The following is a 27,183-nucleotide window of genomic DNA, read 5'->3' as shown; positions in this document are numbered from 1 at the left end:
AAATGAAGATTAAAAGGGAGGGCTGGGTGTGGTAGCTCTGACCTATAATCCCAGCACTTTGGGAGCCCAAGGTAGAAGTACCACTTGAGGCCAGGAGTTTGAGACCAGCCTAGGCAACATAGTAAGACCCTATATGTTAAAAATATATATATGTATATTTTTTAATTAGCCAGGCATGGTGGTGCACACCTGTATTCTCAGCGACTCAGAAGGCTAAGACAGGAGATTGCTTGAGCCCAGGAGTTCAAGATTATAATGAGCTATGATTGCACCACTATACCCCAGCCTAGGTGACAGACTGACCCTGTCTCTAAAAATAAAAATAAAAGGGAGAGAGTATAGCATGCTCTAGCTATGTACTCAATCTATGTAAATGTGGTACAAAGAAAAGGTATGCAAAAAGGAATTTTAATTGTTCTCAGGGATATTGGAGTGATAATATTGCTATTCTGTTATGTGTATAAATGTAGAATAAAGGAAATTAGTATGCATTATTCTAATTCTGCTCTCTCCTTTGTCCTTGAAAACCAGAGTGTGGAGGTAGAAGAAGGTTGCAAAATAGAAGTTAAATAAACTATCTTGTAGTCCTGAGTATGAATTTGAACTAAATTCCTCTTTTGAAAAAATTTCTATATATTCTAGCTTGTCAACTAAGAAAGCCTAGAAATAAAGTGTCAGTGAACATCTCTACTCCCAGATTGTATCTTGAAATTTTATTTCCCACTTAAAGAAACCAGAGCTTATTGGAAAATGTCTGATTCTAGGTTTAGAACAGGAAATGTGCAGATGAGTCTGTACCCTCTTGTCATACCAAATAGCAAGCAAGCTGTCAAAGATCACTAAGTCAAAAAGACTCAGGAGCCAACTTGAAGATGTTCCCACTGACCAAAGATAAGATAATTTCAACTTTAAAAGGGATAATTGCAATAGATTGAAATCCAATAAATACACTTAAATATATGAGTTCTTAATGATAAACTTTTTAAGACTAATTGGTTGCCTTTGGAAGATCATATGGAACAGATTTATTATCTCAAAACATATAAATAAAATGAAAGAAGTGAACATATATCCTGCTTTTCTTGTAAGAACCGTATTATTATATTGATTGAGTAACCAAATAGTAGATAAAAGGATTGTTTCTTTATAAAATTATCCCAATAAAAGAAAATAAGTGATTATCATTTTGCAACACTCAGTAAATTAGTGTATCTAGACATTGATAAACAGCTGCTAACATACCACCTTCTGTAGTCTTGTTAAAGGAACCAAACATGGTCTGATCAAACTTCTGGATCCAACTACCAATTTGCCCAACATAAAAAGGACAGAGCAACAGATCGGACTGCACTATGAACGTACAGTCAACCAAATCCATATTATGGGGAAAATTGTCATATACTCTGGGTTCTAAAACAGATGAATTGCAGGGAGGAAAAGGAATGGAGAGAAAACCTGGAGACAATAAGAGACTTTTTAATTTAATCTAATTTTTTTAGAGACAGGGTCTCACTCTGTCGCCCAGGCTGGAGTGCAGTGGTGCAATAATAGCTCACAACTGTCTCAAGCAATCCCTGCCTCAGCCTCCCAAGTAGCTGGGACTGCGGGTGAACACCACCATGCCTAGCTAATTTTTTTTTCCAATTTTTTTATAGAGATAAGGTCTCTCTGGGTTGACCAGGCTGGTCTTGAACTCGAACTTGTGGCCTCAAGCAGTCCTCCAGCCTCAGCCTTCCAGAGTGTTGGGATTACAGGCATGAGCCACCACACTCAGCCTTTTTTTTTTTTTCTTTTTTTTAAGTCTCAGCCAGACACAGTGGCTCACCTGTAATCCCAGCACTTTGGGGGGCCAAGGTGAGAGGATTGCTTGAGGCCAGGAGTTTGAGACTAGCCTGGTTAACACAGCAAGACCCCTATTTTTAAATAAATAAATATTAATTAAATAAGTAAATATTAATTAAAAAATTTTTAAATGTAATTGTTAAGTAAGATTGAAGTGTCTAGGGATGACACTTTCTGTATTTGAGTTTTATTTTATAATAAAAAGGTTGTCTCAAAGAACTATGCAAAAGACTTCTACTTTCAAGTAGGATGTAGTAGAGAGTAACAGCCATCACCCCCACTACAACGACAAGGAAAAATAGACAAATTACAAAAATCATATTTTAAAATACATCAGAGGCATTTCAAAGTAATGACCAAATGAACTAAAATTCCATTGAAGAAAGAGCCTGTGTTGCCAGCCGGGCACGGTGGCTCACGCCTGTAATCCCAGCACTTTGGGAGGCCATGGCCGGTGGATCACGAGGTCAGGAGATCGAGACCATCCTGGCTAACACAGCGAAACCCCATCTCTACTAAAAATACAAACAATTAGCCAGGCGTGGTGGCAGGCACCTGTAGTCCCAGCTGCTCAGGAGGCTGAGGCAGGAGAATAGCGTGAACCCAGGAGGTGGAGCTTGCAGTGAGCTGAGATCACGCCACTTGCACTCCAGCCTGGGCGACAGAGCAAGACTCCATCTCAAAAAAAAAAAAAAAAAGAAAGAAAGAGCCTGTGTTATGTGAGCTGAGGTCACAGGTTGTTTTCTTTCCTTGGGACATTTTCCAAGTCTGAGTGTAGAAAATAGCTTAATAGATATAAATTCTAAGACGTTTTTCTAATGACTAAGTAAAATGTTAGATTTTCATTGCACATTTGACTATAGCAAGTCTGTGTACTCAATATATCATTAGTGTGATTTCAGATCTTATGAAAAAGGCTTCACTTAATAAGAACAAGCATACAGTCTGGTTTCCCTCACTGCAGGTATGATCCGAAGGAGAACAAGTGGACTCGGGTAGCTTCTATGAGTACCAGAAGACTAGGTGTGGCTGTGGCTGTGTTAGGAGGGTTCTTATATGCTGTAGGTGGCTCTGACGGGACATCTCCACTCAACACAGGTTAGTCCCTCCCAAAGGCAATCAGGTTCCCCAAAAGCAGAACATCTTCCTGGAGAGTCCTCCTACAGAAAGTGTAGAAACTCCAGGTTATCCTATAATTTACTAGGAAAATGCCTGATTTTCCCTCCAGCAGAGTGCAGCTCTCAGCTCTTCCTCAGCTCCCACTGTAGTCATATTCTAAGTACATTCCCCAAATATTTATTTCTTCCCCTGCTTTCCAAGCTGCTGGAAATTTATAATGAATTTTAAAAACTACTTTCTTATATAATTAGTTCCTTTTCCTCCATCACAACTTCTCCTCAAAAAAAAACCACAACGTACTCTAATCTAAGAATAAATAAAAACTTAGAACTACAAATTCGTTTATTTGGGTTTTGTTTTTGTTTGTGTTTTTATGACAGGGTCTCGCTCTGTCACCCAGGCTGGAGTCCAGTGGCACGATCTTGGCTCACTGCAACCTCTACCTCCCGGACTCAAGCAATCCTCCCACCTCAGCCTCCCGAGTAGCTGGGATTATAGATGTATGCCACCATACCTGGCTGATTTTTGTATTTTTAGTAGAGATGGGGTTTCGCTGTGTTGCCCAGGCTGGTCTCAACTCCTGAGCGCAAGTGATCTGCCCACCTCAGCCTCCTAAAGTGCTGGAATTATAAGCATGAGCTACTGCACCTGGCCTGGTTTGTTATTCCTTTCTATTTAGATAGTATGGGTATTTTTGCCTAAGGATATTGTCAATGTGACAGTCACACCAGATTCGTCACATGTCTTGTCTTCTCTTCAGAAGCTTAAAATGCACTATGATATAGGGAAGGGAATACAGGAGTACAGAAGTTGTCTGATTATGATGATAAATTGTTAGTACTGAATGGTGCTTATTGGTCATGTAGTCAGCCTCCCCATTTAACGATAAAGAGAGTGAGGCTGAGAGTCATGTAGCTAATTAGTCATTTACATAAAACTAGAACCAGAGTATCTGGATCCCAACACTTGCCCTTTCCACCGTACCATACCTAGAAGAAACCAGCCCCTGATGAGAGTATATGTAGTATTGTCCAGAGGTATACAAATCCTTCTCAGAAGCAAAAATCAGATCATGTGTTGAAAATATGTGTTATCACGAAGTATCAGTGGCTATAAAGAAAATTGGAGGTGAGAGGAAATGGTTGAATGCTCGCTTACTGGTTTTTCTTTTCCCTACAGTGGAACGTTACAATCCTCAGGAAAACAGATGGCACACTATAGCCCCTATGGGGACCCGGAGGAAACACCTAGGCTGTGCAGTATATCAGGACATGATCTATGCTGTAGGAGGTAGAGATGACACTACAGAGCTGAGCAGTGCTGAGAGATACAACCCCAGAACCAACCAGTGGTCTCCGGTGGTGGCCATGACATCACGCCGTAGTGGAGTAAGTGGAGTTATGGACACTTAGGTTGCTTCCAAATCTTGGCTATTAATAATGCTGCAATAAACATGGGAGTGCAGATATCTCTTCATTATACTGGTTTCCTTTCTTTGGGGTATATACCTAGCAGTAAGATTGCTGGATCATATGGTATTTCTATTTTTAGTTTCTTGAGGAACCTCCAAACTGTTGTACTAATTTACATTCCCACCAGCAGTGTAGGAGGGGTCCCTTTTCTCTGCATCCTTATCAGCAATCGTTATGGCCTGACTTTTGGATAAAAGCCATTTTAACTAGGGTGAGATGACATCTCATTTTAATTTTCATTTACATTTCTCTAATGATCAGATGTTGAGCACCTTTTCATATACCTGTTTGCTATTTTTATGTCTTCTTTGGAGAAAGGTCTATTCAGATCTTTTGCCCACTTTTTAATTGGATTATTAGATTTTTTTCTATTGAGTTGTTTGAGCCCTTATATATTCTAGTTATTAATCCCTTGTCAGAAGAGTAGTTTTCTCCCATTCTGTGGGTTGTCTCTTCACTTTGTTGGTTGTTTCCTTTGCTGTGCAGAAGCTGTTTGACTTAATGTGATCCCATTTGTCTATTTTTTCTTTGGTTGCCTGTGCTTGTGGAGTATTACTGAAAAAAAATCTTTGCCCAGACCAATGGCCTGGAGAGTTTCCCCAGTGTTTTCTCTTAGCAGTTTCATTGTTTGAGGCCTTAGATTTAAGTCTTTAATTCATTTTAATTTGATTTTTGTATATGGCAAAAAATGGGGTCTAGTTTCATTCTGCATATAGATACCTAGTTTTCCCAGCACCATTAATTGAAGAGATTGTCCTTTCCGCAATATACGTTCCTGGCACCTTTGTCAAAAAAACAGTTCGCCGTAGATGTATAGGTTTATTTCTGGGTTCTCCATTCTGTTCCATTGGTCTATGTGTCTGTTTTTATTCTAGTCTCATACCGTTTTGGTTACTGTAGCTCTTTAGTGTAATTTGAAGTCAGATAATGTGATTCCTCCAGTTTTGGTCTTGTTGCTCAAGATAGCTTTGGCTATTCTGGGTCTTTGTGGTTGCATATAAATTTTAGGATTTTTTTTCTATTTCTGTAAAGAATGTCATTGGTATTTTGGTAGGGATTGCATTGAATCTGTAGATTGTTTTGGATAGTATGGACATTTTAACAATATTGATTCTTCCAATCCATGAACATGGAATGCCTTTTCATTTTTGTGTGTCCTCTTCAATTTCTTGCATCAATGTTTTCTAGTTTTCATCGTATTTTTCACTTCTTTGGTTCAGTTTATTTGTAGGTATTTTATTTATAGCTGTTGTAAATAGGATTACTTTCTTGATTTCTTTTTCAGATTGTTTGCTGTTGGCATATAGAAATGCTACTGATTTTTGTATCTTGATTGTGTATCCTGCAGCTCTGCTGAATTTGTTTATCTGTTCTAATAGCTTTTTGGTGGAGTCTTTAGGTTTTTCCAAATACAAAATCATACTGTCTGCAAAGAAGGATAATTTGACTTCTTCCTTTCCAGTTTGGGTGCCCTTTATTTCTTTCTTTTGTCCTATTGCTCTAGCTAGGACTTCCAGTACCATACTGAATAACAGTGGTGAAAGTGCACATCCCTGTCTTGTTCCAGATCTTAGAGGAAAGGCTTTCAGTTTTTCCCCATTCAAATGATGCTATCTGTGGGTCTGTCATATATGGCTTTTATTGTGTTGAGGTATGTTCCCTCTGTACCCAGTTTTTTAAGGGTTTTTATCATGAAGGGATGCTTACTTTTATCAAATGCTTTTTCAGCATCAATTGAAATGATTATTTGGTTTTTGTCTTTCATTCTGTTGATATGATGTACCACACTGATTGATTTGCATATGTTGAACCATTCTTGTATCCCTGGGATAATTTCTACCTGGTCATGATGAATGATCTTCCTAATGTGTCATTGAATTCAGTTTGCTGGGATTTTGTTGAAGATTTTTGCATCATTGTTCATTGAGGATATTGGACTGTAGCTTTCTTTTTTTGATGTGTCTTTGTCTGGTTTTGGTATCAGGGTAATACTAGCCTCCTAAAGTGAGTTTGGAAGTGTTACCTCTTCCTCTATGTTTGGAGTAGTTTGATAGGATTAGTATTAATTCTTCTTTAAATATTTGATAAGATTCAGCAGTGAGGCCATTGGGTCCTGGGCTTTTCTTTGCTGGAAGATTTTTTTTTTTCTTTTCTTTTTTTTATTATACTTTAAGTTCTAGGGTACATGTGCACAACGTGCAGGTTTGATACATAGGTCTACATGTGCCATGTTGGTTTGCTGCACCCATCAACTCGTCATTTACATTAGGTATTTCTCCTAATGCTATCACTCCCTCAGCTCCCCCACCCCCCAACAGGCCCTGGTGTGTGTTCCCTGCCCTGTGTCTAAGTGATGTCATTGTTCAATTCCGCTGGGAGATTTTTTATTACAGCTTTGATCTCATTACTTTTTTGTTTTGTTTTGAGACAGGGTCTGGCTCTGTCGCCAAGGTTGGAGTGCAATGATACAATGTCAGCTCATTGCATCCTCCACCTCCCAGGCTCAAACCTTCCTTCCACCTCAGTCTCCCCATTAGCTGGGACTACATGTGCACACCATCATGCCCAGCTAATTTTTGTTTTGGTTTTTTTTTTTTGGTAGAGTTGGGGTTTTGCCATGTTGCCCAGCCTGGTCTCAAACTCCTGGGCTCAAGTGATCTATTCGCCTCAGCCTCCCAAAGTGCTGAGATTACAGGCATGAGCCACCGCACTCAGCCTTATTACTTGTTATTGGTCCGTTCAAGTTTTGGATTTCTTCATGGTTCAATCTTGGTAGGTTGTATGTGTCTAGGAATTTATCTGTTTCTTCTAGATTTTCTAATGTATTGGCATATATTTGTTCATAATAGCCTCTAATTATCCTTTGAATGTCTATGGTATCAGTTGTAATGTCTCCTTTTGCATCTCTGATTTTATTTATTTGGGCCTTCTTTTTTCTTAGTCTGCCTAAAGGTTTGTTGATTTTGTTTATCTTTTCAAAAGTCAACTTTTCATTTAATTGATCTTTTGTGTATTTTTCACTTAAATTTCATTAATTTCTGCTCTGATCTTTATTGTTCCTTCTCATTTTGGATTTGGTTTGTTCTTTTCTAGTTCTTTAAGATGCATTGTTACGTTATGTGAAGTTTTTGTACTTTTTTGATGTAGGCTCTTATTGCTATAAACTTTCCTCTGACTTTCACTTTATGTCCAAAACCACTTTATAGGTTTTGGTATGTTGTTTTTCCATTTTCATTTGTTTCAAGAAACTTTTAATTTCTTCATTTCTTCATTGACCCGCTGGTCATTCAGGATGCTTTTAGGTAAATCAAGCCCTGCTAATTTGACACTAGAAAATAATGAATTTCTTTTGATTATTTTTATCTCATGTAGTTGAAAAATTTTATGTCCAGTCATATCTTTAATTAGAGAGTAATTTTTTAGGATTTCTCCTTTTTTTTTTTTTTTGAGAAGGAGTCTCACTCTGTCACCCAAACTGGAGTGCAGTGGCGCAATCTCAGCTCACTGCAACTTCCACCTCCCAGGTTCAAGCAATTCTCCTGCCTCAGCCTCCCAAGTAGCTGGGACTACAGGCGCATGCCACCATGTCCAGCTAACTTTTGTATTTTTAGTAGAGATGGGGTTTTGCCATGTTGGCCAGGCTGGTCTCAAACTCCTGACCTCAGGTGATCCACCCCCCTCAGCCTCCCAAAGTGCTGGGATTACAGACATAAGCCACTGCATCCGGCTTTTAGGATTTATCCTGTATCCATTGCTTTTCTGAAACAATCTCCCCAAATTATCTACCACCTTATCTAAATTAATATTAGATCTATATATTGCAACTTAATATTTCTAGCTAATAGTCTAAGTAGTTGGCATACTAATACAAATGTTTAGGCAAAAATACATCTGGCTCCACCCCTAGTCCCCACAAACTAGTTTGAGTGTATCCTATCTATAGTATAGACCAGATCAGACTGCCCTGGGACATGTTCTAGACCATGGATGGCCTGTGACTACAAGAGACTTCTGGGTGAAGTATAGAATTCATCCATCTTGGGATGTTTGCTCAGAGCAAAATATAACCCATTAACCACTGATCATGTCAGGAGTTCATCGAGACATCCACAACAGGAAGGAGAAGCAAGCAGTAGCTAAGCACTCCACAATCTGAGGATAAAAGAGAGTGAATTCTGGTTTGCATAAATCAAGGAACACCACTGGAAGGTGTCAGCAAGTCAAAGCCTTCACATATCTGTGGCTTTTTATTACTGACAACTAACAGCATCTTAGTCACATTCCTGTTAAGTGTTCGCTGTGTGTTGGGAAAGCAAAAATGAGTATGGCATGATTCCTCTCCTTAAGTAGCTCCCAATTTAGTGAAGGAAATTGAAATGTTTACAGCTAACTATAATAAATAAACCCTACAGTAGTGTTATGTATTTTATAGAAGAACATAGGAGAATGCGCTTACTGCTTTGGGGAAGTAAGAATGAGTTGGGGTAGTGAAGAGACTACCAAAGACAGTCACATGTAAGCTAGCTCATGAAGGAAGAATAAGCTTTTCTAAAAGACAGACAGAAAACAGTAGCCAGGGCCAGGTGTGGTGGCTCATGCCTGTAATCCCAGCACTTTGAAAGGCAGAGACAGGATTACTTGAGCCCAGGAATTTGAGACTGGCGTGGGCAACATGTGAGACCCCATCTATACAAAAAATTTAAAAATTAGCCAGATGTAGTGGTGCATCTCTGTAGTTCCAGCAACTTAAGAAGCTGAGGTGGGAGGATCACTTGAGCCTAGGAGGTGGAAGCTACGGTGAACTGTTTTTTTTTGTTTTATTTTGTTTTCGAGATGGAGTCTTGCTCTGTTACCTAGGCTGGAGTGCAGTGGTGCGATCTTGGCTCACTGCAACCTCCACCTCCTGGGTTCAAGTGATTCTCCTGCCTCAGCCTCCCGAGTAGCTAGGACTACAGGTGCGTGCCACCATGCCCAGCTGTTTTTTTGTATTTTTAGTAGAGATGGGGTTTCACTATGGTGATCTGTGATCCTGCCACTGCACTGCAGCCTGAGTGACAGAGTGAGACCCTGTGAGTGAGAGAGAGAGAGGGAAAGAGGGGGAGAGAGAGAGAGGAGGGAGGAGGGAGGGAGGTGGGGGAGGGGAGGGGAGAAGAAAACACCAGCCAGGGAACATGTGCAAAAGTGTGGAGGTGTGAAAAATGTATGTTATCTTCAGGGACTAGCAGTTAATCCAGTTTTACTGCAGCAATGGGATTCATTAGTAGGAGTAAAGGGAAACTATAGGAGGTAAGGCTTAAATAGTGGGCTAAGATAGATTTCTGGAGGGCCTGAGTAACATAATAAGGACTTTAAACTTACCCTTAAATAGTAGGGAGGCTTAGAAAGTTGTTTTGGTTTTAGGAGATTTTTTGAGGGGGTCCCACTCTGCTGCCCGGGCTGGAGTGCAGTGGCACAATCTCAGCTCACTGCAACCTCGACCTTTCAGGCTCAAGCAGTCCTCCTGTCTCAGCCTTCCAAGTAGCTGGGACTACAGGTATGCCCCACCACACCCAGCTAATTTTTGTATTTTTTGTAAAGACAGAGTCTCACCATGTTGCCCAGGCCTGTCTCGAACTCCTGGGCTCAAGCAATCCACCCACCTCAGCCTCCCAAAGTGAGAAAGTTTTTAGAGGAAAGTAACAATATGATTAGATTTATATTTTTCTGTTTTACTTTATTTTTGTAGAGATAGGGGTCTCACTGTGTTGCCCAAGCTGGTCTTGAACTCCAGGCTTCAAGTGATGCTCCCACCTGGGCCTTCCCAAAGTGCTGGGATTACAGGCATGAGGTACCATGCCTGGCCTAGATTTGTATTTTTAAAAGAGAATTTTACTAGCAATTAGAAAGATTAGAGCAGGCAAATACCAGAGGAAGTGAGAGCAGTTTGGAGGTTGTTTGCTAACTCCTAGTGAACAGTTTTTCTAAAATTTAAGAAATACATGTTTTGGATTCTGTGTAAATATTCTAATTGAATATATAATTTTATAGTTCCCATAATTTGATAGACTTTTGTTGTTACATTTTCCCTGTGTTTCAGTAAACCAGAATGTAAGGCCATAAAGAATTATCTTTTGTAAATAGATTTATCTAGAAACCAGTCTATAATTTCCTTACGATTGTCTGGTTTCTTCAGCAGCTTACTGTATTTTGGTTTTGTAGGTTGGCCTTGCAGTGGTCAATGGACAGCTCATGGCAGTAGGAGGTTTTGATGGCACAACATACTTGAAGACCATAGAAGTTTTTGATCCTGATGCCAATACATGGAGGTAACTTTTAAGCTGTGTAGCAAATCACCTCACTACTGACTTGGAAATCATGGGCTTGAGCTAGCCCATGACCATCAGAACTGGGATGGTCAGTACATTGGAGTACTTTGAAGAGGGCTGAAGTTACACATATTTATGGCTCATTTTGACTTGATTGCTCTAAAGTGGCTGATATATTACAAAATTCTCCTTTTCAGTAACTGTCCAGTTTTATAATTAGAGATGGGTAAAATAGGGAAAAAAAATCTCCTTCCTAGTCCCATCACGTTCAGCTGAGGAAACAAAAGCACCGAGAAATAAAACGACTTGCCTAAGTGAGTTAGTGACAGAGTTAGAATTAGAACCTAGGTCTTTGGCTCCAAATCTGTCCATGCCATTTTTTGGTGTTCTTGTGGGAAACCTATGCCTAGGAAAAACAAATTGCAATTACTTTTGAAAAATTAATATTTGAAAAATAATATTTCATTTTTAAACCCATTTTAACTTTTAGGGAGGAGGCTACATCGTATTTAAGAGAGCTTAACTTAAACTTCATTTCTAGGTTTAATTTTACTTTCTTTTAAATCCTCAATTGTCTAATAAAGCTTTCTTAAGTAGTTAAGTAGTTTTTATAATTTCACATAAATTAGGTGACTTTTGCATTTATTTTAAATATTCAAGAACCTTTACAAACTTAGCAAAATTCTCTTAAACCTTTAAACTTAAAATAATTAAGTCTAAATCTTTACTCAGTCATATTTTATACTTGAATCACAAGAGTAATCTTATAGATGCTCTAAAAAGCCAAATTCTCTTAAACACTACAAGAACTTAAAATGCGAAACATATAGTTTATTCTCAAACTTTAAAAATAACAATACTGTGGGTTTGATGTATGGCATATCTGTACTTAATTCTAAATACTAGTCTTCTAAGAAAACAGTTTTGCCTTCCAAGCAATTTGGGGTTTCCTTCTCAATAAAATGGGCTTGCTTGCCTAAGCAAGTTTAGGGTTACCATCTCAGTGGTTAAGGTTGCACATCAACCAGAAATATCAGGCTGGACATGTGAGCTGAGGCAGCAGACATTCTGGGAAATTTTTCTTATGACCATGAAGGATAAGCTGAGCTCTGTTTTATTGTTACTATTCTAAAAGAGGCAGTCTTGTAGTCCTTTCTTACTGTATTCTAATACATTTCCTAATTTTAAGCGTGTAACTATTCACCTGGGTTTTTTCGTCACCCTATTAGATTCAACTATAGTCTATCTCTAGGAAAGCCACAACTCTCACAGAGATTTAAGTGACATGCTTTGGATCCTACATGTGTCTCACAGCTCCATATGACTCAGTGGTCACAAAACTAAAGTCAGGCTAATAACAGCATAGTACTTTTTGTTCCTACATCACATTTTTACAGTCTTGTTCATTAAGTAAAGATTTATTGATGGCCAGGCACGGTGGTTCACGCCTGTAATCTCAGCACTTTGGGAGACCAAGGTGGGCGGATCACCTGAGGTCAGGAGTTCAAGACCAGCCTGGCCAACATGGTGAAACCTCGTCTCTACTAAAAATACAAAAACTAGCCAGGCATGGGGGTGGGCACCCGTAATCCCAGCTACTTGGGAGGCTGAGGCAGGAGAATCACTTGAACCTGGGGGGCAGAGGTTGCAGTGAGCGGAGATTGGACCATTGCACTGCAGCCTGGGTGACAGAGCAAGACTCCGTCTCAAAAAAGAAAAAAGATTTACTAAGTGCTCCAAGCCCTGGGGATACAAAACCGAACAACAGCAACAACAAAAATTCCTGCCAAGCGCACGCCTGTAATCCCAGCTACTAGGGAGGCTGAGGCATGAGAATCTCTTGAACCCAGGAGGTGGAGGTTGCAGTGAGCCGAGATCACACCACTGCACTCTAGCCTGGGCGAAAGAGCAAGACTCCGTCTCAAAACAAAACAAAACAAAACAAAAAAAGTTCCTTGCCCTGCTGGAGCTAACCAGTTGTATTGAGGGAGACAAACAGTACCATACCAGTAGACGGAAGTGCTATGGCAAATATCAAAGCAGGGGAGGGGGCTAGGGAGTACAGGGAGGGGAATCTGTTTTTAAAGGTGTTCAGGGAAGGCCTCATTGGAAAGGTAGCATTTTAGCAAAACCTAATAATGGTAAAGGATAGGTAATGGCAGCTTTGGGCCTCTCGCTGGCAGGATATTTTCTTCCATATACAGCTTTCTATTTTTACTAGGAATTTTGAGTAAGCATAATTTCTGAAGACAGCCAAATTTACTGTCACTTAATCACTATAATCTTATCTGAGGACTTGTTTCTTAGTAACTGTCACTAAATAGAATTAGTAATAGATGACAAATAGTCATGAAATTCTTGAGGATCATCTGTTGAAAGATTAATAACTAAATATTTGCAGTTACATATCCCAGACTTAAAAACCAACTCTACCTCATAGCTGATAAGGGTCTAGTATTCTTCTCCATGGAAAGTCCTTAATTTTGAAGATGATCTTGTCACAAACTAGATGCTGACTTTACTCAAATCTGGTTTTGTTCTATAAAGGACTTGAGGAGACTTACAGAGTACATATAAAACAAAGGGATAAAAATAAATAATTGAAGAATTTTAGGCAAAGGGAAAACATAGGTGGGACAATAATATAGCCAGGGGCAAAATTACAAAAATGTAGAATATATAATTTTGTATAATCGTTAGAAGTCAGTGAGGTATAAAGTTGTAAAGTTCTGATGCAAAATGTGAATATGATCCTTATTCTTCACACAGCCTCCTATGAGTGAGAGCATGTCAGTCAGTCTCTGAAACAGTCCTGCTACTCAACAGTGCTCAATTGCAGCTTCTAATCTTTAGAATGAAGACAATATTAGTGTGAAGCTGAAAATATTAGTTGTAATATAAAACATAGAAATGTGTTAATAACATCTTAGTTGTAGTTAATAACATCTTAGTTGTAACATATTTTCCAGTTAGAAAATATGATTATGTTTCTTTCTTTGCAGGTTATATGGTGGGATGAATTACCGTCGGCTAGGGGGTGGCGTAGGAGTTATTAAAATGACACATTGTGAATCCCATATTTGGTGAACACAGAGAAGACAGTCTTGTATATATTCCTCTGTATTCTGGGGAGCTTTGACCTTGGAGCTTTGTACAGCTTGAGAAAACATTAGAACAAATTTTATTATTTGCCGGTGCCTCAACAAATGGAAATACAATCCAATGAAAGTACTTCACCTGCAAGATGCACAATAATTTTCAACTCTGTGCAGAAGAATATTTATTTTTTGTTTTAATTTATCATGGTTTTTTGTTGTTTTCGTTTTGAACTTATCCTTCCTCCCACAAAAAAAGAAAAGGAGAAAAAAATTCCAAGCAGCAAAACTTACTTTGTTTGTAAGGTATTCATTTAGGTTTGAAAATACTATTTAATAAGGGCAGAAGGGCTATATATGATTTGGCTATTATTTCTAGACACTCCATCCACATGATTCCACTAACAAGGATTACCAGGAATAAAGGTAGGTATGCAAAATGTATTAGCTAGCCATTATTCTCGCACTAACAACCAGAAGACTTGAAAATCTTAAAAAAAAAAAAAAAAGAAAACGCAACATCTCATTTTAAATAGTACAATTCAGAAGGGATACTAAATAAAAACCAGGACTCAGACACTACAGTTTTCATCAGTGTAATTTTATGTCTTGTTTCTTTCTATATGAACTTGTTTATTTAGTCTTTTTTTCATAATATTCTCATAGAGTTTCTGCTAGATCTAGAGCTCTGCTCAGTGCCTCTTATAAAAACAATATATAAGTTTCATATGCTGTCTTGAGAATCCAAGAGAATCACATGCAGCTCTGCAACAGTTTTTGCTCAAAAATGTTACCGACTAAAGCAACTGTCCTTCCTGTTTCCTTATTGCTACCAAGGACCAGCAGGGAGAAAGGTCTTCTCCCAGCAGTGAATTCTGTTATGCAATTTATTCTTGATGCTCAGGCCTGGTTAAGCTGAGGCTTACCTTTAATAACAGCCTCCAAGGGAATGAATTATTCAGTTAATGTAATAGCACACATTAAAGAGTGTAAAATTAATTGAGGCATTTTATTAATATCTTGGTTCTTTTATACAAACAATGTATCATTATCTTCATTCTATAAGGCCATTGTTACTACTTCTCTGAAATTGCACTTTCTGGTAAAAAGTTAAAAATTTTTAAGGAAAAAAATAATTTCAATGGTTAATTTTTTTTCCTCATTGTATTCATAGACAAATTTTTTTCAATATATTTTGCAAGAAAAATCTTTGAATAAGACTAACTGCATTTAAAAGGAATAACCTCCTTCTCCCTTTCCCCAACTACAAAGATGTTTGGCAACTTTGTGTTTACATTTAAAGATCATTTGCACCTTTTTCAAGGAAAATAAAGTATTGAGTAAACAATTGTTTACATATATCATTTATGCTTTTTTCTAGCATGTATAACTTTTTTAAATAAAGGTAGTATTTACCATTAAAAAAATTTTAGCTAATGCTTTTTATCCTTGTACTTTTGTTATTTAATTTGGAATTTCTGTTTCTATATAACTTATTTTACCTGTATGTAAAGTTACAAGTGCTTTCAACTTGAAGGAATAAAAGGATTGCCAGCTAGAATTAATAGGAATTTTCATTATATATTTTTATATGTTATATTACCTAACCTATAAACTTATTTTCTAGGTAGGACTTAGAATCATACAATTTTGAGCTGGAAGGACTCTTTAACAATCATCTAGTCCAAACCCACTTATTACACTGATCCAAGTCTGAAAATCACAGAAGTCTGCCCAAGAATAGTCAATTAATGACAGAACCAACATTAGAAATCAGCTTCCTCAATTCCCAGTCCATTCCTCTTTCTATGCCACACTGCCACTATAGGTTTACCTGAAACTAAATATAATAAAAGACCTTAAGTGTTTTAACTAAGTCTGGTATTAATATGTAAAAAGTATAAAAACTTTTATGAGATCCTTACTGTAGTACATCATTAACAATCAGTCTTCAAGGCAAAATCATGTATTTCCCAAGACTCTACTATTTCATACATCTGAGGCAAAAGAGAGTGATGATAGCAAGAACAAAACTAGGGATTAGACTATCCATTAGTCAGGAAGTCCCCCGTGGGAGCAATTCATAGGGCATTGATTAAAGAGTAGAGACTCAGGAATTAACAGCACTGGCCAGTCTTCATTGGAGCCTGTTAGGGGTTTGTTTTTCCCCCTCCACTGAAGGCACTCCAGTTTTATTATTGATTGAAATGTATTCTACTAAAGGTGTTGCTGTAAAATAGAATGTTTATTAATTTCTGTGCATAGTTTTTTCCACAACTCAAGTTTGGAATGGGGGTTGGATTGGCAGTCATTTTCATTTCATAAATAAGTCCACTGAAGCTTAGAAAAGTTAAAATGACATGGTAGGAGCTGAACCTTAAATCTATAGCCCCTGATTGTAAATCCTTTGTGCTCTATACACATTCCCCCATTCCTGTTTTTGATTGCTTCCCAGCTTTGTTCCATAATGTTTTACCTCCAGATATTCACACTGCAGATAATACTTCTTGACCACTGTGTAAAAGGGGTCTTTCCTGAACAAGATGTGAGGGAGTAGGGGATGAACCTTTCAAACTTTATGTTAACTGAGGAAACAGATGGGCAAAGAAAAAATGCAAGAAGGAAAGAAATACAGAAGAGGAGAGAAAGAAGCAGCAGGAGGCAAAAATGACCCACTAAACCTGAGTATGTCTGCCCAATTGTGAGAAATGGATCTGTAAATTGCTTTGAGGGCCCTGCTGGAAATGACTGAAAAGAATGGTCCCGAGAAATGACAAAACTCTTCAACTAAGTTGTCTTACGTGTCCTTAATATTGATCTTTCAATTATTTAGCTGTGCAAGGTTAGGAACTTAGATTATTTTAAATGTAAAAAAGAAAGGATTGTTATTCACTGAACTATTATAAAATATTTGGGATTATTCCAATAACAGTAACCTACTAATACCCCTATCCTAGAAAGACTGTTTAAGCCTGAATTCCTAGGAAAAGAGGACACATATCTTCAGTGTGAATTTAGATCAGTGAACCCTTGGACTTCTCCTAAACAGGAACAGCCCCTGCTTTCAAAAAGCTTAGTTTTAAGCCTTAGTTTTATCAAGCCTCTGTATCAGTGGTTCTCAAAGTATGGTCTGTGGACCCCTGAGGTCTCCAGTATCGTTCTTTTTCTTTTTTTTTTTTGAGACGGAGTTTTGCTCTTGTTGCCCAGGCTGGCGTGCAATGGTGCGATGGCTCACCACAACCTCCGCCTCCCAGATTCAAGCGATTCTCCTGCCTCAGCCTCCCGAGTAGCTGGGATTACAGGCATGTGCCACCAGGCCCAGCTAATTTTTTTGTGTTTTTAGTAGAGACGGGGTTTCGCCATGTTGGTCAGGCTGGTCTCAAACTCCAGACCTCAGGTGATCCGCCTGCCTTGGCCTCCCAAAGTGCTGGGATTACAGACGTGAGCCACTGCACCGCACCCAGCCAAGTCCCCAATATCTTTCTAAGTATCCATGAGTCGAAACTATTTTTTTTTTCTTTGAGACGTTGTCTCGCTCTGTCGCCTAGGCTGGAGTGCAGTGGCGCGATCTCGGCTCACTGCAAGCTCTGCCTCCTGGGTTCACGCCATTCTCCTGCCTCAGCCTCCCCAGTAGCTGGGACTACAGGTGCCCGCCACCACGCCTGGCTAATTTTTTTTTTATTTTTAGTAGAGACGGGGTTTCACCGTGTTAGCCAGGATGGTCTCGATCTCCTGACCTCGTGATCTGCCCGCCTCGGCCTCCCAAAGTGCTGGGATTACAGGCGTGAGCCACCGCGCCCGGCTGAAACTATTTTCTTAGTAAAACTAAGTTTTCTGCCTTTTTTACTGTAGTGGCATTTGTGCTAATGGTGCAAAAGCTATGGTGGGTAATACCGTTGATGTCTTAGCATAAATCAAGGCATAAATCAAAGCATAAATCAAATTGTACAACTAGACATAGTATTCACCACCATAGACTTGCAGGACTTTTTGTTGTTTTTTTTTTTTACATGTTTTTGTTTTTGAGACAGTCACTCTGTCACCCAGGCTGGAGTGCAGTGGTGAGATCTCTGCTCACTGCAGCCTCTACCTCCTGGGTTCAGGCGATTCTCCAACCTCAGCCTCCCAAGTAGCTGGGAATACAGGCGCCCACTAGCACCCCCGGCTAATTTTTTTATTTTTCGTAGAGATGAGGTTTTGCCATGCTGGCCAGGCTGGTCTGGAACTCCTAACCTCAAGTGATACGCCCGCCTCGGCCTCCCAAAGTGCTGGGATTACAGGCATGAATGAGCCACCGTGCCTGGCCTGGAGTTTTGTAAATTTGCTTAAGCATGCCCTTGATGAAGCAACAAAAATTATTAGTTTACTAAATCTCAACCTGTGGACATATGTCTTTTTCAATATTTTATGACAAAATGGAAGTATACATAAAACACTGCTGCAAACCAAAATACAGTGGTCATCCCAAGAAAATCTTCTGAGATTGTTTTAAGATGCAAGCTGAACTACCTACTTTTTGAAAGAATGACGGACACACAAATTAAGGTCATTCAGACTTGGGTGTTGAGCAGACATTTTCTCTCAAATGAACAAAGTGAGGCTATCATTTCAAGGAACACAACTGACAGTACTTATTGTCAACCATATTCAAGAGAAAACTTAGAATTTTGAGAAAGCTGTGTCGACTATGAACTTGACAGCTACTTAAAAACTTTTCTGATGAAATTGGTGATGACATTGATGAATGCCTTTTTAATTGTATAGTGAAGTGTGTCAACATGTGGAAGATCTGCATAACTCATGGAATCAGTTTTTCTAAATGGTTAATGCACAGGTTAAGATGTATCCAAAGCAGAAGATAGACCAACAGATCTAATGGGAACAATATGAAAGGTCTATTGATATGGTTTTAGATTTCAGCAGTCACTTGTCAAGTTTGGATGTAATATCAAGAATAATATCCGTAATTATCAGAAAAGCTATTAAAATCCTCCTCCCCCTTCCAATTTCATATTTGTGTAAGCCATATTTTCTTGACATACTTCAACCAAAATAACATTGCAAAAGATTGAATGCAGAAGCAGGTAAGAACTCAATTGCCTTCTAATATAGCCAGATATTGAAGAATCATACAAAAATGTAATTTTTTTGCTTTTGAAATAAAAAAATTTGTTTTAAAAATGATAGTCTGGGCCAGGCACGGTGGCTGATGTCTGTAATCCCGGCACCTTGGGAGGCCAAGGCGGGCAGATATACTTGAGGTCAGGAGTTTGAGACCAGCCTGGCCAAAATGGCAAAACCCTGTCTCTACTAAATATACAAAAATTAGCTGGGCGTGGTGGTGCACACCTGTAATCTCAGCTCCTTGGGAAGCTGAGGCAGAAGAATCCCTCGAGCCTGGGACACAGAGGCTGCAGTGAGCCGAAATCATGCCACTGCACTCCAACCTGGGTAACAGAGTGAGACTCAGTCTCAAAAAAAAAAAAAAAAAAAAGTAAATAGGTTTATTTTTGATGCACTAATTTTTTTAAATTTCTCAATTTTAATTTCTAATATGGTAAATCACTAGATATAATGCATGTAAACAGAAGCTCTTTGTGTCAAGTTTTTGAGACTTTAAAGGGATCTCAAGGCAAAAATGTTTGAGAACTGCTGCTCTAAATTTTCCAGTTTACAGGAAATACAAACAGAGGAATGTGTTAACTTCATAGCAATTCAATGAGCAAAGTTCAAAAGTGCGAAACTTTACAAGACAAATAACTTCACTTCTCCAAAAATTGAATTGCAAGGAAAGAAAGTGGAGAGGGAGAAACTGACAGAGTAAAAGGAATTTAAGACTCATATCATCAGCCTAGAGCGGTGGCTCATACCTATTAATAAAATCCCCCAGCACTTTGAGAGGGCAAGGTGGGAGAATCGCTTTAACCCAGGAATTCAAGACCAATTTAGGCAAATAAGGGAGACCGTCTTTACAAAAAACTACATATATATATATAATTTATATATATAAAATATAAAATGTATATACCATATATAATTATATATTAAAATTATATATATAATATATAAATTATGTTATATATAAATTTTAATATATTTTATATATATATATTAGCTGGGTGTGTTGGCACATGCCTCTGGTCCCAGATACTTGGGAGATTGAGGTGCGAGGATTACTTGGGCCAGTGCATGATCACACCACTGCACTACAGCCTCATTGACAGAGCAGGACCCTGTCTCAAAAAAAGCCAACCAGATATGAGGGCGATCTGACTGTGACATCTGTCACTCTATTGATCGCCAGGGTTGATTCAGCTGATCTGGCTAGCTAGGCAGGAGTCCCCTTCCTCCCTCACCACTCCATGTGCTTCCCTCTTGAATCTGTGCACTCAGTGGAAGAGGACAGCCATCCCCAATAGAGGAAGGCCAGTCTTCAGTCAAGGGTATACAAGTAGCTGTACTCCCCTGCTAGAACCTCCAAACAAGCTCTCAAGGTCCATTTGTAAGAGAATGTAGGGTAGTCAAGCTTTCAAGACTCCAGACACATCCAAGTGAGCTGCTGCATGTGGCAGTCTGCCTTTCTTTAAAACAAACAAACAAAACCACCAAACTTCAGGTAATAAGGCAGGTAATGTTTTACATAATGCATCTCAGTATAAAACATGCAATAATTGAATTATTTACATAGCCCAGCAGAAGCGATTCAATAGTCTGCCCTGATGTGGACTGTAAGAATGATTAGAAAAGAAGTTATGCCTGAGAAAGGTTTGAAAGACAGTAATAGTTTTGCTAAATGGACAAGAGTGGAAAGGACATTCCAGGCAGAGCAGCATGTGTAAGATATACAGAAGGCAGGCAGTGAGACAGCATGGGCTGTTCAGGGAAATCAAAGCAGTCTGCTTTCAGGAGAATAAAGTACAAAAAAGCCTGTGTCCAGAAATAAGACAGGAGAACCAGGTATCATCATAAGGGCCTCATATCCCAGTACTTTTCTGTCAGCTTTCTTTTCTGATGCTAATTCTAGTAAGTTCTGTGAGGGTGTGGTCAGGCTGTAAGAGGCCCCCAGTGATCCTTGCATTCTGGTATTCACATTCTTGTGTAATCCTCTCCCAAAATGCACCAGGGTTGGTCTGGTCTGTGTGCCTAATAGCGATGCTAGGAACTCTGGTGGGGAATGTTGATAATGGGTGAGGCTATGCATTTGTAGAGAAAAAGGGTATATGGGAAATCTCTGTAAACATCCACTGAATTTTGTTGTGAACCTAAAACTGCTCTAAAAAATAAACTGTATTAAAAAGTGTAGCGGGGGGTGGTATGTCACTTCCAAAATTAGGCTTAAAAAGAATCTAGCTTTTGTCTTGAGTGTTTTTCTCTCATCTTTCACACTCTGGGAAATGCAAATACATAAAAGAATATAAGAAACCCATGAACCTCCATATACCAACCATCCAGCTTCAAAAATTAACAGATTTTGCAAATTTTGTTTTATCTGTCTCCTCCCACTCTTACTTCTCCTCTCCATCACCACTGAAGTATTTTAAAGCAGATCCCAGGCATCACCTCAAAGTCATGCACTTCATTCATAACATTTTGGTCACTGACAGACCACATATATGACAGTGGTCTCATAAGATTATAATACTGTGTTTTTACAGTGCCTTTTCAATGTTTAGATATGTTTAGATACACAAATCCTTACCATTGTGTTGCCTACAGTATTCAGTACAGTAAGTAATATGCTGTACAAGTTTGTAGCCTAGGAGCAACAGGCTATCCCATATAGCCTAGGTATGTAGTAGGCTACATATACCATCTAGATTTATTTAAGTACACTCCGTGATGTTTATACAAAGATGAAATCACCTAAAGACATATTTCTAAGAACATACCCCTGTTGTTAAGTGATGCATGACTGTATTTCACCCACATTTAAGTATTTAACAGATAAGGTCTAACTATAACAACATTATCACACTTGATAAAATTAACATTCCTTAATATCATCTAATACCCAGTCAATGTTAAAATTCCCCTAGTTACCACTTAATTTGTTCACTATTATACTTTGAAGTTTTCTTTTTTTCCTGTCCCTTCTTTTGCTCACTTGGTCAAATTTCTATTTTGTTCCTTTGCCCTTTAATTTTAGAAATTCTTCTATAGTTTCTATTCTATTTGGTGTGTGTATCTGCACTGCAACACATATAGTTAAACATATTTCTCTACGAAGATACTCACATTAAGAGGCTGTTATCCATCCTGGTCCTGGCTAACACGGTGAAACCCCGTCTCTACTAAAAATACAAAAAAAAAAAATTAGCAGGACATAGTGGCAGGCGCCTGTAGTCCCAGCTACTCAGGAGGCTGAGGCAGGAGAATGGCGTGAACCCGGGAGGTAGAGCTCACAGTGAGCCAAGATTATGTCACTGCACTCCAGCCTGGGCGACAGAGGGAGACTCTGTCTCAAAAAAAAAAAAAAGAGGCTGTTAGAAATACTTCATAGGTGCTCTATAGCACCCAGTCATAACATACGTGATACCTAGACAGCCCATGTTTAGAGATACTAACAGTGGGCAGTGGCCTCGGGTGTTATCAGCTAGCTCCATTATAAAATACTCCATCAATCTTTCACCTAAAGGTTTAAGCAGATACTAATGATTAATGCTTACATCTGTTATTTCACTGAGAGTTATAAATGATGCCTTCTCATTCCTTTGCATTTATCAGCTGAAATATATCTAAAACACTTGCCTTGATCAGCTATTTGATTATCTTGAAATATAATTTATACTAGAAAGTAGAAAATGTTTGCTTCTCCCCTTTACCAATTTTCAGAACTTGATCCTGCAGCAACCTCCAAAAGTTACACCAATTTCTAAAATTTTGTTTAGTATTAGGATGAGCTCATAAATTATTTTTTACCTTAATATTCTGATATAAATAAGTTTTTATATATTCAATCAATTGCACTTTTTCCTTTTGATATTTGAATTGTCTCACCTTTGGCAAGTAGGCTCCCCCTTCATTTTGGCTCCTAGCCTTTTGACACAACTTTTGATAGCTATCTTGCTTTTCTGATATATGAAAGGTATTTTTATACATTTCTTGTCCCAAACCTGAAATCAGCCCTTCCTCAAGAAGTTCTAGCTCCTTTTAGTGGGAAATACTTATAGAATATAATCTGTGTGTTAGTAATGTTTATTGTTAATGGCTTTTTACTGCTTCCGGGCCTCTCCAGTAAACAAAGCTATGTGTTTTTTAAGCAAAAGAAAACTAAATCATGAATAACCTCAATAGATGCAGAAAAAAATTTTTGACAAAGTGCAACACCTATTCATAATAAAACCCCTCAACAAACTAGAAATAGAAAGGATCATTCTTAACTTGATAAACGACATCTATGAAAAAATCTACAGCCAACATCATATTTAATTGTAAAAGACATGATGCTTTCCTACTAAAAACAAGACTAAAATGTACATTCTTACCAGTTCTATTCACCATTGTACTGGAGATTCTAGCCAAGGCAATTCAGCAAGAAAAAGAAACAAAAGATTAAAAATTAAGAAAACTGTCTTTATTCACAGATATGAATTTTTTACGTAGAAAATCCTAAAGAATTCAGTGAAAAAAAAACTACTAAAATAAGTTCAGCAAAGTCACAGGATACAAGAGCAATATACAAAATCACTTGTATTTCTATATGCTAGTAACAATTTGAAAATGAAATTAAGAAAACAATTCCATTCTCAATAGATCTAAAATAATAAAATATTTAAAGATTAAATAAATGGAAAAACATCCTGCTCATAGGTTAGATTTACTATCATTATGGCGACACTCCCCAAACTGCTCTATGGATTCAACACAATCATTATCAAAATCCCAGGAAGTTTTTTTTTTTTTTTGCAACAATTAACAAGCTGATCCTAAAATTCTTATGGAAATGCAAAAGACGCAGCCAAATAACCTTGGGAAAAAAACAAAGTTGAAGGTCTCACACTTCCTGATTTCAAAACTCACTACAAAGCTATAGTAATTGAGACAGTGTCATCCTGGCATAAGAAGTGACAAGTAGATCAATGAAATAAAAGTCCAGAAATAAACCCAAACATCCATGAAATAGTGATTTTTGAAAAAAGTGACAAGACAATTCAATAGGAAAAAAAGTCTGTTCAACAAGTGGTGCTGAAGCAAATGAATATCCATGTGCAAAAGGATGAATTTGGACCCCTACCTCACACCATACACAAAATTTAACTCAAAATGACAGACCTAATTTTCTAATTAGAAAATCCTGAGAAGAAAACAAAAGTAAACTTTTAGGACCTGAGGTTAATCAATGATTTATTAGATTCAACACCGAAAGTACAAGCAATAAAAGAACAAAGATTGGTTAATTAGATGTCATGAAAATTAAAAACTTTTGCACTTTAAAAATAAGAGTTAATTCTGATATTCCCAATTAAATGTAATATTAGTTTTTACTTACTTTATTTTATAATTGTGTATCTTTTACACTGATAATCTCTTTTTTTTTTTTTAATGTCACCCAGGCTGGAGTGCAGTGGCACAATCTTGGTTCACTGCGATCTCCACCTCCCAGGCTCAAGTGATCCTCCCACCCCAGCCTCCTGAGTAGGTGGTACTACAGGCATGTGCCACCATGCCTGGCTAATTTTTTGTATTTTTTATAGAGACAGGGTTTCACCATGTTGCCCAGGCTGGTCTCAAACTTCCAATCTCAGATGATCCACCCACCTCAGCCTCCCAAAGTGCTAGAATTACAGGCATGAGCCACCATGCCCGGCCTACACTGAAAATCTGAATACTTACACACGTTACCATATTATAAATAGTGCCAAAATAATAATAGCTATATTATTAACACAACTGAATGTGATTTAAAATTTATTTGCTGCTCTTCTTTTTCTAGGATGGAGCCTGCTAGAATATACAACCAAAATACCACAAATTTAAAGATACACAAATTTAATGATACTCCAGGCTGGGTGCAGTGGCTCATGCCTGCAATCCCAGCACTTTGGGAGGCCAAGAGGGGAGGATCACTTGAGTCCAGGAGTTCAAGACTAGCCTGGGCAACGCAGCAAGACCCCAACTCTAAAAAAAAAAAAAAAAATCAAAAAAAAGAAAAAAGGCCAGACATGGTGGCACACACCTGTAGTCCCAGCTACTCAGGAAGCCGGGGCAAGAAGATCACTTTAGCTCAAGAGTTTGAGCCCAGCCTAAGCAATACAGCAAGATCCCATCTCAAAAATATAAACGCCAGGTGTGGTGGCTCACTTCCATAATCCTAGCATTTGGGGAGGCCAAGGCAGAAGGATTGTTTGAGCCTCGGCTCAGGTGGGAAGGGTTAAAGACCAGCCTGGGCAATATAGTGAAACCCCATCTCTACCAAAAATACAAAAAATTAGCTGGGCATTATTGCATGCACCTGTAGTCGAAGCTACTTGGGAAGCTGAGGAGGGAGGATGGTTTGAGCCCAGGAGGTGGAGGCTACAGTGAGCTGAGATCATGCCTCTGCACTCCAGCCTGGGCAACAGAGCCAGACCCTGTCTCAAAAATAAAATTAAATTAAATTAAAATAGATACTGAAAAAAATGTGTGTGGGCTGGGCACAGTGGCTCATGCCTGTAATACCAGCACTTTGGGAGGCCAATGCAGGAGGATCACTTAAGCCCAGGAGACCAGCTTGAACAACATAGGGAGACCCCATCTCTACAAAAATTAAAAAATTAGCCAGGCTTGGTGGCAATATGCCTGTGGTCTCAGCTACTTGGAAGGCTGAGGTTGGAGGATTGTTTGGGCCAGGGAGGTCAAGGCTGCAGGAACTGTGATTGTGCCACTGCACTCTAGCCTGGACAACAGAGCAAGATCGTGTCTCAAAAAAGAACAAAAAAACTTCTGTGATTATGCCATGAACTTAATATAGTTAGGCGCATTTGTTTTTAATTGCTAAGGATTGCTTTGTTTTTTCCTTTTGTTCTAATTTTGTTTCATAATTATACAAAACACTTACATGGTTCTAAACTATTAAAAAGGAACATTCAGGTAAATCTTAACTCTCATTCCTGTCCCCTCTACTCTGTTCCTTCCTTCTCCCTATAAGTAAATACATTTATAAGTTTGTGGTTTATCCTTTCATTGTTTTTTGAAAGCATAAGGAAATACACACTCATATCTCCCTCATTCCTTACATAAAATGTACAATACTCTACATTCTGTCCACATACATTGCTTTTTCACATAACAGTACATCTTAGAGATCACTCCATGGGAGTAAAGAGATATCTTCCCCAATCCCTTTTATACTTGCATAGTAGTAATTCATTTTGCAGCCATACCAGGCCTGATGAGCATCTGAGTTGTTTTTAGTCTTGCTATTACAAATACTATTGTAATAAGTAACCTTGTACATGCTTCACTTCATATTTTTTTGCCAGTGAATTTTTGGGACAGAATCCTAGAAGTGGAATTGCTAATCAACGGGTGACTGAACACATAGTTTTGTTTAATATTGCTAACTTCTTCTCCATTAGGGTTATATCATTTGCAATAACCTTTTAACTGTTTCCCTTCTTCCACTCTTGTCTACCTACACCCATTCTCCCTCATATCTTAAAAAATCCTATAAAATACTAATTGAATCATATTACTCTCTTACTTAAAATCTTTCAGTGGCTTCCCATTGCATTTAGAATAAAATCCAATCTCTTCACACTATAAAAACTTAGATGATATAGCTCCTGCCTCTGTATCAAGTTAGGATTAAGTTTGACTATGAGCAAGAAAGACCCAAAATGACAACAGCTAAAACAAGAGAGAAGTTTACTTCTCTGACAAGTAAGTCTAGAAGAAGACTGCCCAAGGCTGGCACTGGAGTTCACCTTCAAGAAAACCTCAGGGCACAAGCTCCTCCCAGGCCATGCTCTGTCATCCCTAGGACTTGTTCCTCAACCCCATGACCTAAGAGAATAGCTATAGTACTAGTCATAATATCAATGTTCCAGGCAGCAAAGTTGGAAGAAGGGAAAAGTAAGAAAAGGGGGAAGGGGTACATGCCAGTTGTTTTTTATTATAGGTAAGATTTCTGGAAGCTCTATATGACACTTCAATTTGTATCCCTAATCAGAACGTATTCATATGACTATACCTACCTACGAGGAAGGCTGGAAAATATCATCTTTATTCTGGGCAGCCAGGTGTCCTAGCCAAAAATTGGGAGATTTTATGCCATGGAAGAAGTCTTTGCTGCACAACCTATTCAGTTTCAGCTCATAATAGGCCATACACCCTTATTCACTATGCTCTAGCCAAAAAACTTCTTTGTTC

At 38.4% G+C, this 27,183-nt stretch overlaps 1 protein-coding gene across 2 annotated transcripts in view; it reads left to right on the top strand.

Moving 5' to 3' along the window:
• KLHL20 (kelch like family member 20) overlaps positions 1–14,396 on the top strand; it is a 72,040-nt gene extending 57,644 nt beyond the window's left edge. Inside the window, exons 9-13 of one of the 2 annotated variants that reach the window (XM_063648497.1) lie at positions 2,807–2,940; positions 3,342–3,461; positions 4,141–4,349; positions 10,632–10,738; positions 13,741–14,396. In XM_063648497.1, coding sequence (XP_063504567.1) covers positions 2,807–2,940; positions 3,342–3,461; positions 4,141–4,349; positions 10,632–10,738; positions 13,741–13,825 — 655 coding nt within the window. In that variant the 3' untranslated portion in view covers positions 13,826–14,396. The remainder of the gene's footprint in view (positions 1–2,806; positions 2,941–3,341; positions 3,462–4,140; positions 4,350–10,631; positions 10,739–13,740) is intronic. The other variant, XM_054464524.2, reaches the window with a different exon arrangement.
• Positions 14,397–27,183: the final 12,787 nt, after the last annotated feature.

The sequence above is a fragment of the Pongo pygmaeus genome, chromosome 1, assembly GCF_028885625.2.
Source record: "Pongo pygmaeus isolate AG05252 chromosome 1, NHGRI_mPonPyg2-v2.0_pri, whole genome shotgun sequence".
Lineage (NCBI taxonomy): Eukaryota > Metazoa > Chordata > Mammalia > Primates > Hominidae > Pongo > Pongo pygmaeus.
This window is presented reverse-complemented; position numbering and strand designations above follow the sequence as displayed.